We start from the raw sequence: 13,713 nt of genomic DNA on the forward strand, positions 1-13,713 counted from the left end.
GTAAAAGCTTAGTTTTTGAGTTTGTATGATATATATATCTTATATATATTTTTTAATCTTTTAAAAGGTTTATCTCTGTTTACTATTTTATATTAACATCTTATAAGTCATTATTTTCATACTTTCTTACAATATTCACCACACAATAAGATCATGAAGTTGAAATGATCCATATCTATTATGCCTCTGGTTATCTCACATATTCATGTATCATTTTTAATAATTTATAAAGATCAATATAATTATCCATTTATAAAATCTATTTTGTTTTGTAAAGTCTATCAACTCTATTTATAAAGACTATTTTGTTTTGTGATCCAATTGATAAATCTGCAAAGATCAATATAATATATATATATTTTTATGATTTGAGGTTTTTGAAAACAAAAAGAACATAATTAAACAATTGGTTTTTGTGTGTTTATTCAAAATAAAAAATGATCCAAAAAGAAATCATATTCAACTGGAACTTAAATATAAAAATAAAATATAATTTTAAAAATACCATTTAACTAAATTCTCTAAAGATGAAACCATTAGTATGAAATCTAGCACTATAAATTAAATTGATGAGTGAAAAACAAAAAAAAAATCCAAAAAAATATAAGTTATCCTTGGGGTTTTAAAAATTATTGAGATTGAAGAATTCATATAATTTTATAAGAAAACTAATTTAGTTTGTCACTTCAAAAGTAATATGTTTTTATTTTGGAAATATTATGTATAAGTGTTGAGTTTATATCAACAAACAACCAGATCATGTGAATTTTGATAAGGCCACTTGGTATTCTTTTTATTTTAGGTTATAAAAAATTAAAATATTTATTTATAATTAACTCAAATGTAACTCCATTTAACTCCATTTAACTCAAATGTAACTCTTATCCAATAATTGTATATTAATTCATTCCTCCTACTAACTTATTTATCTTTCGAGAGAAAAATATTTTTGGTTAAATTTTAATATTTTTTAATTATTATGGTTTGCTAAACTTACATTCATATTTTGGTTGGCTAAATTAATATATTTCTCATGTAAAATTATTGTTTATAATATATTTCTCATTTCAAAGTTTAAAGCAATATATCATATATATAAAAGTAAGGTTTTGGTCTCTCCTTATTGGTTGATTTTCATTTAATGTTTTCTAATTTTTTTTATTTTTTTATTTGCTTTCTAATTGCTTTAAACAATATTTAAGACCCAATAAACACAATACATTTAACTCACACATTAAAATAAAATTATAACTGAAAATAAAATAAATTATGCATTAATCATATTCTACCACTCAATTTTATTCAAACACAATAAATTACTATTGTAACTTCATAATTCTAAATGTAAGTTCCATCATTTCTTATCGTATAAATAAGCATTCTCTCAATCTCACATTCTCTCATATTGACATTCTTTTACTATCTTATTTTCACATTCTCTCATTCTCTTGTACAATACCTCAAATCATTTTTCGTTTTTTATTATTTTTGATTTCTTATTTTTGTTGTATGGGTTGTAAAAAACAAATGAAATATCATTGTAAATTTTTAATGCTAAATTTTAATTTTAGAGACTACATGATATATATTTTACATTGTTCTTATTTTAAAAGATTCATCTCCATTATCTAATTTGGATTATTATCTTATAAGTAATCATTCTCTCCTCCTCTCCCACCAATATCAAATGTTGTTATATCTCATATGTGTTGTAAGAGTTTGATTCTATATTTTAATTTAGAAAGTAGTATATATATATATATATAGATTACATTGTTCTATTTTTTAAAGATTCATCTCCATTATCTAATTTGGATTACCATCTTATAGTAATCATTCTCTCCTCTTCTCCCACCAATATCAAATGTTGTTATATCTCATATGTGTTGTAACTTGTAAGAGTTTGATTCTATATTTTAATTTAGAAAGTATTGTATATATTTAACATTGTTTTCAATTTTTATTTTATTTAAATAAAAATAAAATATTTCTTTTATATTTTTTGCCTTTAATCTATTCATATTTATTTTTTGAATTTGCATAGTTAAATTTAAATTCACATATGTTGGTTTTAACAAAAAAATTAACTTTATTTGAGAATTAGATGTTCCTATTCATTTTTAAACGATCAATGTGTAACATAATATATATAAGCATTTTGTCTTGCAATCACAAGTTCCATTTCCATTGCTTTAACTCCATGGTTAAACTATAATATATGTTGTTCTATTTGTAGGAACAACAACATACTTATTTTACATATTTTTAAAAGAGAAAATGATTAATCGAAATAAACATTTCTCCAAATTTTATAATTCAATCAGTGTGAGTGTACTTATTACTTTGAAAAACCTTTACATTGAAGTTCATAAAATCATATAAGAAAACTAAAATACTATGTCACTTCAAATTTGGAAGGAAACACTTGGTATTCCTTTTTAAAAAAGTCAAGACACATATAAAAATTTATTAATATTTAACTAATTTTAAAGGCATAAAAGGTCATTTAACTTAAAAATAACTTCTATCCAATAATTTCATACATTCCTCCCACAAATAAAAAAATATGTATATATATATTCAATATTATATTTAAATATTACAGAATTTTGTAGTTAGCTAAACTTATAGTCACATATATACAATATATATACATAAGAATTTATATTACTTATTAACACCATAATTCGACCCATTATTTGCTTAACTCAAAATTGATTTCAAAGCCAACTAAAGAAAAACAGAAACGATCTTATTGATATTAGACCAAAACATGGGCATACAAATATAATCACTTACACAGAAGATAATTATTTTTAAAAAATAGCTTATTATTGCAACATCAACGTATGAAGGGTTTACATAAGCAGTTAATTTAGAAAATCTAAAATACAATAAATTATTGAGAACAATATCAGTCAATGATAAGATTGGATCCTCAAAAGCAAGAAAAAACATCCTCATAATTCATAAAAAATAAACGCCACAATTGTACACATATAAACGAAATGATATAGACATATAATGTATAAATACAAGTGACTGTGAAGCCCGTATATGCCTAATTAAAACGAAATAATACAAAAGAGAAAACGAAAAAGACCAAAAAACAAGAAAGTGCCAACTACACCACAACTCACCCGTTGCGTGGGGAAGCACCTAGTAAAGAGATAAAGTTAAGATGATTCATTTCAAACTGTAAAATGTGTTTAGTACAAAAACATAATTCGTTATGTTAATGGAACTTTGTAATATAACTAAAACCATTTTTGTGTTGTCTCCGAATAAAAGGGTGTTATGGAGTACATATGTCAATTATATACTACTCCCTCTGTCTCATAATGATTGATGATTTGAGAATTTTTTTTGTCCCACAAAGATTGATGTTTTGTAAACTTCAAAAAGTAATCATTGAAAATATTTAAAATTTTGAATTGTTATTGATTTAAAATTAAATAAGATTTTTTTAGTCAAAGAAAAATTAAACTCAGTAATCATTGTTTTCTTAAAATGTGTAAAAGCTTCTAAACATTAATCTTTTAGAGATAGAGAGTGTAACATATTTATATTTTTTTATTTTATTAATATCATATTCATGTAGCGCCAACATATGCAAGTATATATAGAATCCGATATATCCTTGTCACTGGTTCACCGGTAAATGCATGACTTGTTACCACTGAATATAAAAATTTAGTTTACTCAATAGATTGAACCAAAATTAATCTTTAAAAATGCGATACTAATTGTTTGAATTTTTAAATTATCATTTTTGTCATATTTATAGTGACGGTTTCAGGCCGGTGACGATTCATTTTCCTTTGCTCAACTTGGTAATGGAAAAAAAAGAAAAGTGAAAGCGTTTTAGTGAGGGGGAAATAAAAGCTGAGGGGTCAAATCTAAAAAGAAAATAAATAATATGGTGAGGACGGTTCGGTCGGTGGCTCCATTGGTGTTGTGGGCCTTTCTGACTCGCCTTTTTCTGACTAGCCAGTCGTTCAGCCACCGCCTCTCTTTTTGTTCTTCTTCTGTTCTTTCACAATGACTAATCTACCCTTTCTTTCAATCTTAATACTTTTTTGGTCAACTCCTTACAAAGATTTATGAATCATGTAATATTAATATTACAAATGTTGATATTGCCTTCACCGTTTTAATTGTGTTGCTTTTATGATAAGTATTTACTGAGTTGAAACATGAAATTCTTCAAAACTTATGCAAATAATTTTTTTTTAAAGTAAGAAATCTATATTAGTCCATGAATTATAGGCACAGTGGCACACTACTATTAAGATGTGTTATTGATTTCTTTCTTTCTTGTCTAGATAATAACTTTAATAATAAAGTATACATGCACATATATGATTATATATCTATATATATAGTATATATATTAGATGGAACATATTAAGAGTTTATACTAAATAGATTTTATGGTGATATATTTAGTTTTATTACAAATGTCAAAAACTTTTTTATTTTTTTGTTTATATTTAATTGTTTTAAACTTATCTAAATAGAAATAAATATTTTTCTTTCTATTTAGATACCTCATTACATTAATTTTATATAAGAAATAAATTTAAAAGTTTTGGTTAGTAATGAAATGAAAGCTAATGATTCCATGTTAATAATAATAGGTGTCATTTAAAGGTAAAAAGTGTGATGATGACGACAAAAAAAAAAAAAAAAGAAAAAAAGAAAACAAAGGGGCAAAATGGGAAATAAGAAACAAAATAGCGACGGTCTTCTCGTCCGCCAGATTTGGCTTTCAAAAAATATATATGGAACGACCCTACACTCACTCCTCTCTCTCTCTCTCTCTCTCTCTCTGCTTTATAAACCCTAAGAGATTCTCTTCTTCTCTCTCTCTCACACCAAATTTGCATTTTCGTGATCATCATCATCCACCTTTTTTTCTCTCTTTCTGCATTTTGTCCCCAGCTGCGATTAAAATCCTGAATATTTGAGGGAAAAAAAAAAACACAGAGTTCAATCTCAGATTCAGCAGCAGCTTAGCTTGGTAAGCAGCACTTTTTTATTTAAATTTGATCTTCTAACTTAATTCTATAGCGTTACTCTACCTCGTGATTTTTACTTTTGTGTATGGGGGTTTGTAATCGACCACAGAATCGGTTCATATCCTTAGTTTGTCGAAAGTTTTGTGTTGGGTTGCGACTGCTTCGTCTTCTTCTTAGTTAACTGATCCTTTCATTCTGAGATTGATCAATCCAAGTTTTGTCATGTCTCTCTGTGCTTAGATCTATCAAATAATCGAACTCGTTTGCGATCATCTCTTCTCTTAATACTGTAGATTCGTCAGATGGATCGAATCGTTTTTGGTTACTAACTTACTAGTAGTGTGTTCAATCTCAGGATCTCTTGTATTGTGACTCGATTGAAGGTTTGGTTGCTTTTTTTTTTTTTTTTGTTCTGTTGTGGTTATATAGAACTCTTTGATTATGGTGAACAAAATTATTGATTGTGGTTACTAATCTAAACTTCTTAGAGCATATAGTGGTAGGTTCTACAGATAAGAGTATTATACTAGTAATCATTGTATTTTTAATAGCCAGATCATACTATTGAGAATATTTTATACATGGTAATTAGGAAGCATGATTTGGGTGTGTTAAGCTTGCTACTTTTAAACCCAAAAAAAAAAAAAAAGGTTACTTGCAAGTTGCAACCTTACCAATATTTATGTCTTTATCCATTTAGGCAAACGATTAGACTTGGACCAAATAAATAAGTTGACAAATCAAGGAAAAAAACTAATCCAAGATTAGAAAAGTTCCTCTTTTGATTGAATATCCTTGGGTTTTATACAATAGCATAGAAAAATGAAATTTTGGTTGGATATCGGATCAAGCGAAAAAGATGTTTCTGATCCATCAGCATCATCCATTTTCTTATATACTATGGTTTACTCTTCAGATTTGTAAATTTTAAGGGGTTTTTGTTTTGGTTCTTTTGTTACTGTAACCAAATTGTTTTGTATGATCTACTTAAATATAAAATTAATCTATGGTCTTTGTTTTCTTGTTACAAAACCACTGGGCCATGAGTCATCGCTGCATCTGGTCGGCGTACCTTATGATTCTTTTCATTCCCTATAATATTGTTTATTATAATTTCTACATGTATAATAATAATTATTGCTAATAGTTTATCATAATTTGCTTTCTAATAAATATTTTGGATACTTTGTTTTGGCATAGTGAAAACCTCATTTTTTGTTTATATACAAAAAGAAAGAAACTTTGATGCTGATGGTTTTGGTGGTGGGCACTTTACACCTTACTTATCTTTAAATTGTTTGGTAGGAATTTATTTATATTTTTAAGTATGCGTTATTCATTTGTAACATGGGACAGATTGGTTGCCTATTAAAGATGATTCAAACTCTGATAACATCACATGCCATCACCCATAATACCTATTGATCTTTGTCTTCTCCTGATTGTTTTGGATTCTTTAGCTTTTATGATCTAAAGTTTGTCCTTTTTTTTTCCTACAAAAATTAAACTAAACGAAATTAGAAATCTTTTATTGAATTGGTATTTCAACTAGTTGTGATGAGAGATGATGTACACCTGTTGACTGTTACAATAAATATCTTATCTTGTTTGTTTTCAATCTCTTACTTGCAAGCTACTGTTTTCTTTTTTGATGTAAAGAACTTTTAAAATCTGATATAAGTAGAACTTTATCATCGTCTGATATCTTCTCATGCGATATCTTTCTTCTTTCTTTCTATTCTGCAGAATCAAAAATAATCGTAACTGCTCGATCATAAGATGGAGGTAGCAACTCAAGTAGCAAACTCCGAGGTCCCTGTAGTGAAAGGTGATACTGATGACCTTAAGACAGTTGATGTTTCCGTCAAGGTAATGATCATAGTGATCAGTTTCGTAGAATTATCTGTTTGCTCATGACTATAGTTTTCTTTTCTTCTGTATATTGATGCGAGTCTTGCAATGATTTTACTTGTTTTAACTTATTGAATCATCGGTCTGTCCATCAAGCTTCTTAGTAGGATCAAAGATTAAAGTATTGTTGTGGAAATATTTAATCTTTTTCAGGCTGTGAATGGAGAAGTTCCAAAAGAAGAGAAGGAAGAGGAAGATGGGGAATTTATAAAAGTTGAGAAGGAAGCTTTTGATGCCAAGGATGATGCCAAGAAAGCAGAGCATGTTCCTGTTGAAGAGCAAAAGGAAGTTTCAATTGAAAGAAGCTCGAGTGGTTCACAAAGAGAACTACATGAATCACAAGAAAAAGCGAAAGAACTAGAGCTCGAGTTGGAAAGAGTAGCAGGGGAACTAAAACGGTATGAATCTGAGAATACCCAGTTGAAGGATGAGCTTTTGTCTGCCAAAGAGAAATTAGACGAAACGGAAAAGAAGCACGGCGAGCTCGAAGTTGTCCAAAAGAAGCAGCAAGAGAAAATTGTTGCAGGGGAAGAGAGACACAACTCACAGTTAAAGTCCTTAGAAGAGGCTTTGCAGTCGCATGATGCCAAAGATAAGGAACTAACTGAAGTTAAGGAAGCTTCTGATGCGTTGGGTATAGAACTCGAGAGCTCCAGAAAGAAGTTGATAGAGTTGGAGGAGGGGCTAAAACGATCAGCTGAAGAGGCTCAGAAATTTGAAGAGCTGCATAAGCAAAGCGCTTCTCATGCTGACTCTGAGACGCAGAAGGCTTCGGAATTTGCAGCGCTTCTTGAATCGACAAAACAAAGTGCCAAGGAAATGGAGGAAAAAATGGCATCCCTGCAACAAGAAATCAAGGAGCTGAATGATAAGATATCTGAAAACGAAAAGGTTGAAGCGGCCTTAAAGAGTAGTGCGGGAGAATTAGCTGCGGTGCAAGAGGAATTGGCACTTTCAAAATCTCGTTTGTTGGAGTCAGAACAAAAGGTTTCTTCCACAGAAGCCCTCATTGATGAACTGACTAAGGAACTTGAGCTGAAGAAAGCTTCCGAATCTCGGTTCAAGGAAGAGTTATCTGTTCTCCAGGATTTGGATGTTCAGATCAAAGATCTTCAGGCTAAACTCTCCGAACAGGAAGGTATTAATTTAAAGCTTGCGGAAGAACTCAAGGAGAAGGAACTGCTGGAGTCATTATCTAAAGACCAAGACGAGAAGCTGAGAACTGCAGATGAGAAGTTTGCTGAAGTGTTGAAAGAAAAAGAAGCGCTTGAAGCAAATGTAGCAGAGGTCACGAGTAATGCAGCAAAAGTAAAAGAGGTCTGCAATGAACTAGAAGAGAAACTGAAGACGTCAGATGAGAATTTCTCCAAAACAGATGCTCTTCTGTCTCAAGCTTTGTCAAACAAATCTGAACTTGAACAGAAACTGAAATCGCTGGAGGAGCTTCATAATGAAGCTGGATCTGTAGCAGCAGCTGCTACCCAGAAGAATCTTGAGTTAGAGGATGCTGTTCGGTCCTCTAGTCAAGCAGCAGAAGAAGCCAAATCACAGATAAAAGAGCTGGAGGCACAGTTCACTGCAGCTGAACAAAAGAACGTGGAGCTTGAGCAGCAACTGAACGTATTGCAGCTGAAAAGCAGTGATACAGAACGGGAGTTAAAAGAATTCTCTGTGAAAGCATCGGAACTAAAAACTGCTATTGAAGCTGTCGAGGAAGAGAAGAAACAGGTGACCAGTCAGATGCAGGAATACCAAGAAAAAGCATCTGGATTGGAATCATCGCTGAACCAACTATCAGCCAGAAATTCAGAGCTTGAAGAAGATTTGAAAATCGCTTTGCAGAAGGGCGCAGAGCATGAAGACCGTGCTAATACGACACACCAGCGCAGCATTGAACTAGAAGGTCTGTGTCAAACATCACAGTCAAAACATGAAGACGCAGAAGGAAGATTGAAAGATTTAGAGCTTCTACTCCAGACAGAAAAATACAGAATTCAGGAACTTGAGGAGCAGGTTAGCTCGCTGGAGAAGAAGTGTGGAGAAACTGAAGCAGATTCCAAAAGTTACGTGAGTCAGGTGGCTGAGCTTCAATCCACGCTAGAGGCATTTCAAGTGAAAAGTTCGAGCCTTGAAGCTGCGTTAAACATTGCAACTGAGACCGAGAAAGAACTGACAGAAAATCTAAACACTGTTATAGGTGAGAAAAAGAAATTAGAAGATACAGTAAATGAGCTCAACGTGAAGGTCAGTGAGTCTGATAATCTATTAGAAGGCCTCAGGAGTGAAATGAATGTCACACAAGGAAAGTTGGAGAGTATTGAAAATGATCTGAAAACTTCTGGCTTACGGGAAAGCGAAGTAATGGAGAAACTGAAGTCTGCTGAAGAGAGTCTTGAGCAGAAAGGAAGAGAAATTGATGAAGCTATGACGAAAAACATGGAGCTTGAAGCTTTGCATCAGTCTTTAAGTAAAGACTCAGAGCATAGACTTCAAAAGGCAATGGAGGATTTCACTAGCAAAGATTCAGAGGCCACTACTTTGACTGAGAAGTTGAAAGACTTGGAAGGCAGAATAAAATCATATGAAGAGCAGTTGGCTGAAGCATCTGGCATATCTTCTTCTTTAAAAGAGGAACTTGAACAGACTTTGGAAAGACTCGCAGCTGCAGAATCCGTTAATGAGAAACTCAAACAAGATTTTGATCAGGCAGAAGAAAAGTCTTTGCAGTCATCATCAGAGAATGAACTACTAGCAGAGACAAACACCCAGCTAAAAATCAAAATTCAAGAACTTGAGGGGTTAATAGGTTCTGGTTCTGTCGAGAAGGAAACTGCATTGAAAAGGTTAGAAGAGGCAATCGAAAAGTTTAATCAGAAAGAAACAGAGTCTAATGACTTGGTTGAAAAGTTAAAAACTCATGAAAACCAAATCGAGGAGCACAAAAAGCTGGCTCATGAAGCATCAGGAGTTGCGGAAACTAGAAAAGTTGAGCTTGAAGAGGCTCTATCAAAACTGAAGAATCTTGAATCTACTATTGAAGAGCTCGGGGCTAAATGCCAGGGGCTTGAGAAAGAAAGCGGGGATCTGGCCGAGGTAAATTTAAAGTTGAACCAGGAACTAGCCAATCATGGATCAGAGGCCAACGAGTTGAAGACAAAGCTCTCTGCCTTGGAGGCTGAGAAGGAGCAAACAGCCATTGAGCTTCAGGCTTCAAAAACGACTATAGAAGATCTAACAAAGCAGCTTACCTCTGAAGGGGAGAAATTACAGTCACAGGTAAACACCCTGAATCTAAACATGTTTTAATTACTATCAACAGTGCCACAGTTTTTTTTTGTCTAGTATACAATCTTGAGGATATGACACCACTTTGTGCTGCAGATTTCTTCCCACGCTGAGGAAAAAAACAAAGTCAATGCAATGTTTCAGAGTACCAAGGATGAGCTCCAATCAGTTATTGCGAAGCTTGAAGAACAACTAACCGTAGAGAGCTCTAAAGCTGATACTCTGGTGTCCGAGATTGAGAAGCTCAAGGCAGTGGCTGCTGAAAAGTCCGTTCTGGAATCACATTTTGAAGAACTTGAAAAAACTTTGACAGAGGTCAAAGCTCAGTTGAAAGAAAATGTAGTGCATTAACCTCAAACAGATTATCTATATCATAATTAGGATCCATAACATAAAAGTATTAGTTTACTGATTGATGATGTTTCTACAGGTTGAAAATGCAGCTACTGCGTCTGTAAAAGTGGCGGAACTTACCTCAAAACTGCAGGAACAGGAGCATATCGCTGGTGAACGGGATGTGCTCAATGAGCAAGTGCTTCAGCTTCAGAAAGAGCTTCAAGTGGCTCAGAGTTCCATTAATGAACAGGTTAATGATCTTTTTATTGTTTGAATTTTATAGATCTCAGATAACTTTTTTCCGGGCTTCTTTAAAATTCTTTACTTTTATGATAAAAAAAAAATAGAAGGCAATCCATCTTCCCTCATTATGTCACTAAGCTCTGAAAACGTTTTCATGGAAATAGAAACAAGCACACTCCCAGAAGCATTCAGAGCTTGAGTCTGCATTGAAGCAATCACAAGACGAGATTGAAGCTAAGAAAAAGGCGGCTGCTGAATTTGAATCAAGGGTCAAAGATCTTGAACAGAAAGTGCAGCTCGCAGATGCTAAAGCTAAGGTTAGTCATAATATCTCTGCGCAGAACTCTGTTTGACTGATAACATAGATACACGCAATGCATATGTTATAACGTCTAAAGGGAAATTGATATAAGATCCGTGTATTTAGGAAAGAAATATTGCATTATAGTAAAACTACCCGGTTTTCAAATCCTCAAAGCATACTGCTTATAATCAAAAACCAAACTTGCAGGAAACGGAGGCAATGGATGTAGGTGTTAAATCTAGAGACATTGACTTATCCTTTTCTTCTCCAACAAAACGACAGAGCAAGAAGAAGTCAGATGCATCTCCTTCTTCTTCTTCTTCTTCTTCGAGAAACGTTACTACTGCTACTCAAACAGCCTCAACGTCGCATCTCATGTCAGTGAAGATCATGACTGGAGTGGCTCTAGTTTCTGTTATCATTGGTATACTCCTTGGGAAAAAGTACTAGTCTGTCTCGTCTTCTCAGTGTGGGCGTGATGTTCATATTTGAAGTTAAGATCTCTCCTTCTTCATTTGGTTTTTTTTTGGGGGTTTTTGAATTTTGATAGCAGAACTAGTGAAGTTATGCGTGAATAATATTATATGCTTCTCTTCTCTCTCTGCTTATATTTGCTTGTGGTTGGTTTTTTGTTTTTTTATGGGTCTGGGGATTTTGTTTGTACCAGGCCTTGCTTGTAGGTCAAGCAATTGTCCAGCTATTGTATTAAATTAAAAATGAAAGGTGATTGATAATTTTATCCAACTAAACCGGTTCGGTTTACAATAGACCCGGTTGAGTCAACGCTTATATAAACCAACTCCAGTGTTCGTCGTCTCTTTCACCAAATTTCGCATTGAGCTTTTTAACACATACAGTACTGAGAAACCAAGATGACGACGCTAAACATGGCGGAAACCCTAGAAACCCTAATCGATAACTCCCAAGAAACGGATTACACATACGATCCCGAAGAAGATGACATTGATCTCTCACTCCTCCGTCTCAACAGCTTCGGGAACTCCTCCGATCGCCGCCGTGCGAACTCGTCTCCTCCGCAGTTTCGATCTTACGGATCTTTCGGCTCTTCTTCGACCGCCGGAATAACCAGCCCCGTGAAACGTCCATCGCCGGAATCGAAGGATGCTGAAGAGCCGAGACGCAAGAAGCTGTTTCTTCAACGGCCTGAGGAGGAAGAGCAAGAAGTAGAAGAAGACGCGAATCTCATGGGATATTCTAAGATTCCGCTTCCGGTGGTTGTTCTCAACCCGAATCGAATCCGTTCGCCTATTTACAAGCGATCTTTATCGGATACATTTGCTGGATCTATGCTCGGGTCGGGTAATTCACGAAACGGCGTCGCTCAAGAAACATCGCCGCCTTCTGGTAATGTCCCTTCTTCTCTCCCGCCGCGTCCACCGATGTTCAGAAGGTCCGTCTCCGATGTTTCTCCCGCACCTTCCTCTTCCAAGTCTCTTCTCCGATCTTCTCGCTCCAATGCAATTCGTGAAGGTGATTTCGCGAATCCAGAGAGCTCTGAAGCCAATAAGGTTAGAAAGATTCCTTTAGTCTTTTACCTATTGTTCTGTTATCTGATTCGTTTGAGAGTTCTGCGAGACTCGAGAACCAAGTTTTAGCTTCTTGTTGTTATCAGTATACATGACTGGTGTCTTGCGAAGTAGAAATGTGGTGTGGTAGCTTTAACTCAAGATGGTGATAATGGGCAGATGCTGTATGTTATCAAGGATGGAGTTCGTGAATTGGATCAATGGTGTAACAAGCTCCTTAAGTACGGTGAAGCAGCAGTCTCCTCTGGGAAACAAGACGACAGTCCTAAGGTTCAAATCTTCTGAACACATATATAATCTCATGGAGAGACTCAATGGAATGTATCTGATGAAATGCATTTGGTGGAATCATATTGATTGATCAAACAAATGTCCTTTATTGAGTTGCTCACTTGTCTCTTAATAGTCTCTGAATGAAAAGCCCTGTTTTTGAGCACAATAAATGTTTGTTACAGTGCCAGGTAGAAGATGAGGTAGTAGTACAAGAGGAGCAACAGAAAGAGGGTAAAGAAGGTGTGAAGGTGGATAGAGTCGGCGAGGCCTTTGTGGTTGAGATCAACTGTCCATGTGGAAGAAACTACCGAACTCTCTTCTCAGGCCGTGACTGCTACTACAAGCTCTTGTAGAAATGGTGACTGCTACTTTTTGCAGTTGTTGACATTCACATTCTTTGATCTATCTCATTCATCACCATTAGTTGAAGGAGTATATCTCATGCTCTGCGTATTCATCACATAGGTTTTCTGTAGATAAACAACATGACTCACACTGTTTCGTACTTGTATAGATACTAGCTATACACATTTGTCCCCTTGTCATATACACACTGTTTCGTGCTTGTATAGATACTAGCTATACACATTTGTTCCATTGTCATATACTCTTGGTGTATTCGGTTACTTGAAACTACACTTAAACATGTTCATATGGAAAGTTTGATTTCTTGTGTATTTTGGTACCAATCTTTAGACGTGGATGTTTTATGCTAACCAATGTTGTAAATCACAAGACTAGACCGCTTGAACCATGACCCGGTCTGGGTTTTTATATAGACCAGTATGTCTGT

General features: G+C 33.9%; 2 protein-coding genes across 3 annotated transcripts; both read left to right on the plus strand.

The window, feature by feature from the left end:
• Positions 1–4,757: 4,757 nt before the first annotated feature.
• LOC104753335 (uncharacterized) lies at positions 4,758–11,844 on the plus strand. Its single transcript, XM_087492931.1, has 7 exons — positions 4,758–5,023; positions 6,768–6,890; positions 7,086–10,208; positions 10,314–10,556; positions 10,648–10,803; positions 10,961–11,113; positions 11,308–11,844. The coding sequence occupies exons 2-7, from the start codon at positions 6,801–6,803 to the stop codon at positions 11,548–11,550; spliced, it is 4,008 nt and encodes a 1,335-aa protein (XP_087349057.1). The 5' UTR covers positions 4,758–5,023; positions 6,768–6,800; the 3' UTR covers positions 11,551–11,844.
• A 78-nt stretch (positions 11,845–11,922) lies between these two features.
• Positions 11,923–13,597, plus strand: LOC104749645 (uncharacterized). Of its 2 annotated transcripts, none has more exons than XR_015585063.1 (3): positions 11,923–12,629; positions 12,734–12,917; positions 13,103–13,597. XR_015585063.1 is itself a non-coding variant. In XM_019238275.2 (3 exons), the coding sequence occupies exons 1-3, from the start codon at positions 11,973–11,975 to the stop codon at positions 13,271–13,273; spliced, it is 939 nt and encodes a 312-aa protein (XP_019093820.1). In that variant the 5' UTR covers positions 11,923–11,972; the 3' UTR covers positions 13,274–13,597. The 2 variants fall into 2 exon arrangements, 1 of the variants encoding a protein (XP_019093820.1); XM_019238275.2 differs by having other exon boundaries at positions 12,807–12,917.
• Positions 13,598–13,713: the final 116 nt, after the last annotated feature.

This window comes from Camelina sativa, chromosome 16 (assembly GCF_030686135.1).
Source record: "Camelina sativa cultivar CO46 ecotype springtype chromosome 16, ASM3068613v1".
NCBI lineage: Eukaryota > Viridiplantae > Streptophyta > Magnoliopsida > Brassicales > Brassicaceae > Camelina > Camelina sativa.

Bases quoted from the DNA above. Each gene is read 5' to 3' on its own strand.
- LOC104749645 (XM_019238275.2), top strand. From the start codon at position 11,973: ATGACGACGCTAAACATGGCGGAAACCCTAGAAACCCTAATCGATAAC. The intron at 12,630-12,806 runs GTTAGAAAGATT...GATAATGGGCAG, and splicing joins AGAGCTCTGAAGCCAATAAG to ATGCTGTATGTTATCAAGGA. The intron at 12,918-13,102 runs GTTCAAATCTTC...TGTTTGTTACAG, and splicing joins AACAAGACGACAGTCCTAAG to TGCCAGGTAGAAGATGAGGT.
- LOC104753335 (XM_087492931.1), top strand. From the start codon at position 6,801: ATGGAGGTAGCAACTCAAGTAGCAAACTCCGAGGTCCCTGTAGTGAAA. The intron at 10,557-10,647 runs GTAGTGCATTAA...ATGTTTCTACAG, and splicing joins AAGCTCAGTTGAAAGAAAAT to GTTGAAAATGCAGCTACTGC. The intron at 11,114-11,307 runs GTTAGTCATAAT...CCAAACTTGCAG, and splicing joins TCGCAGATGCTAAAGCTAAG to GAAACGGAGGCAATGGATGT.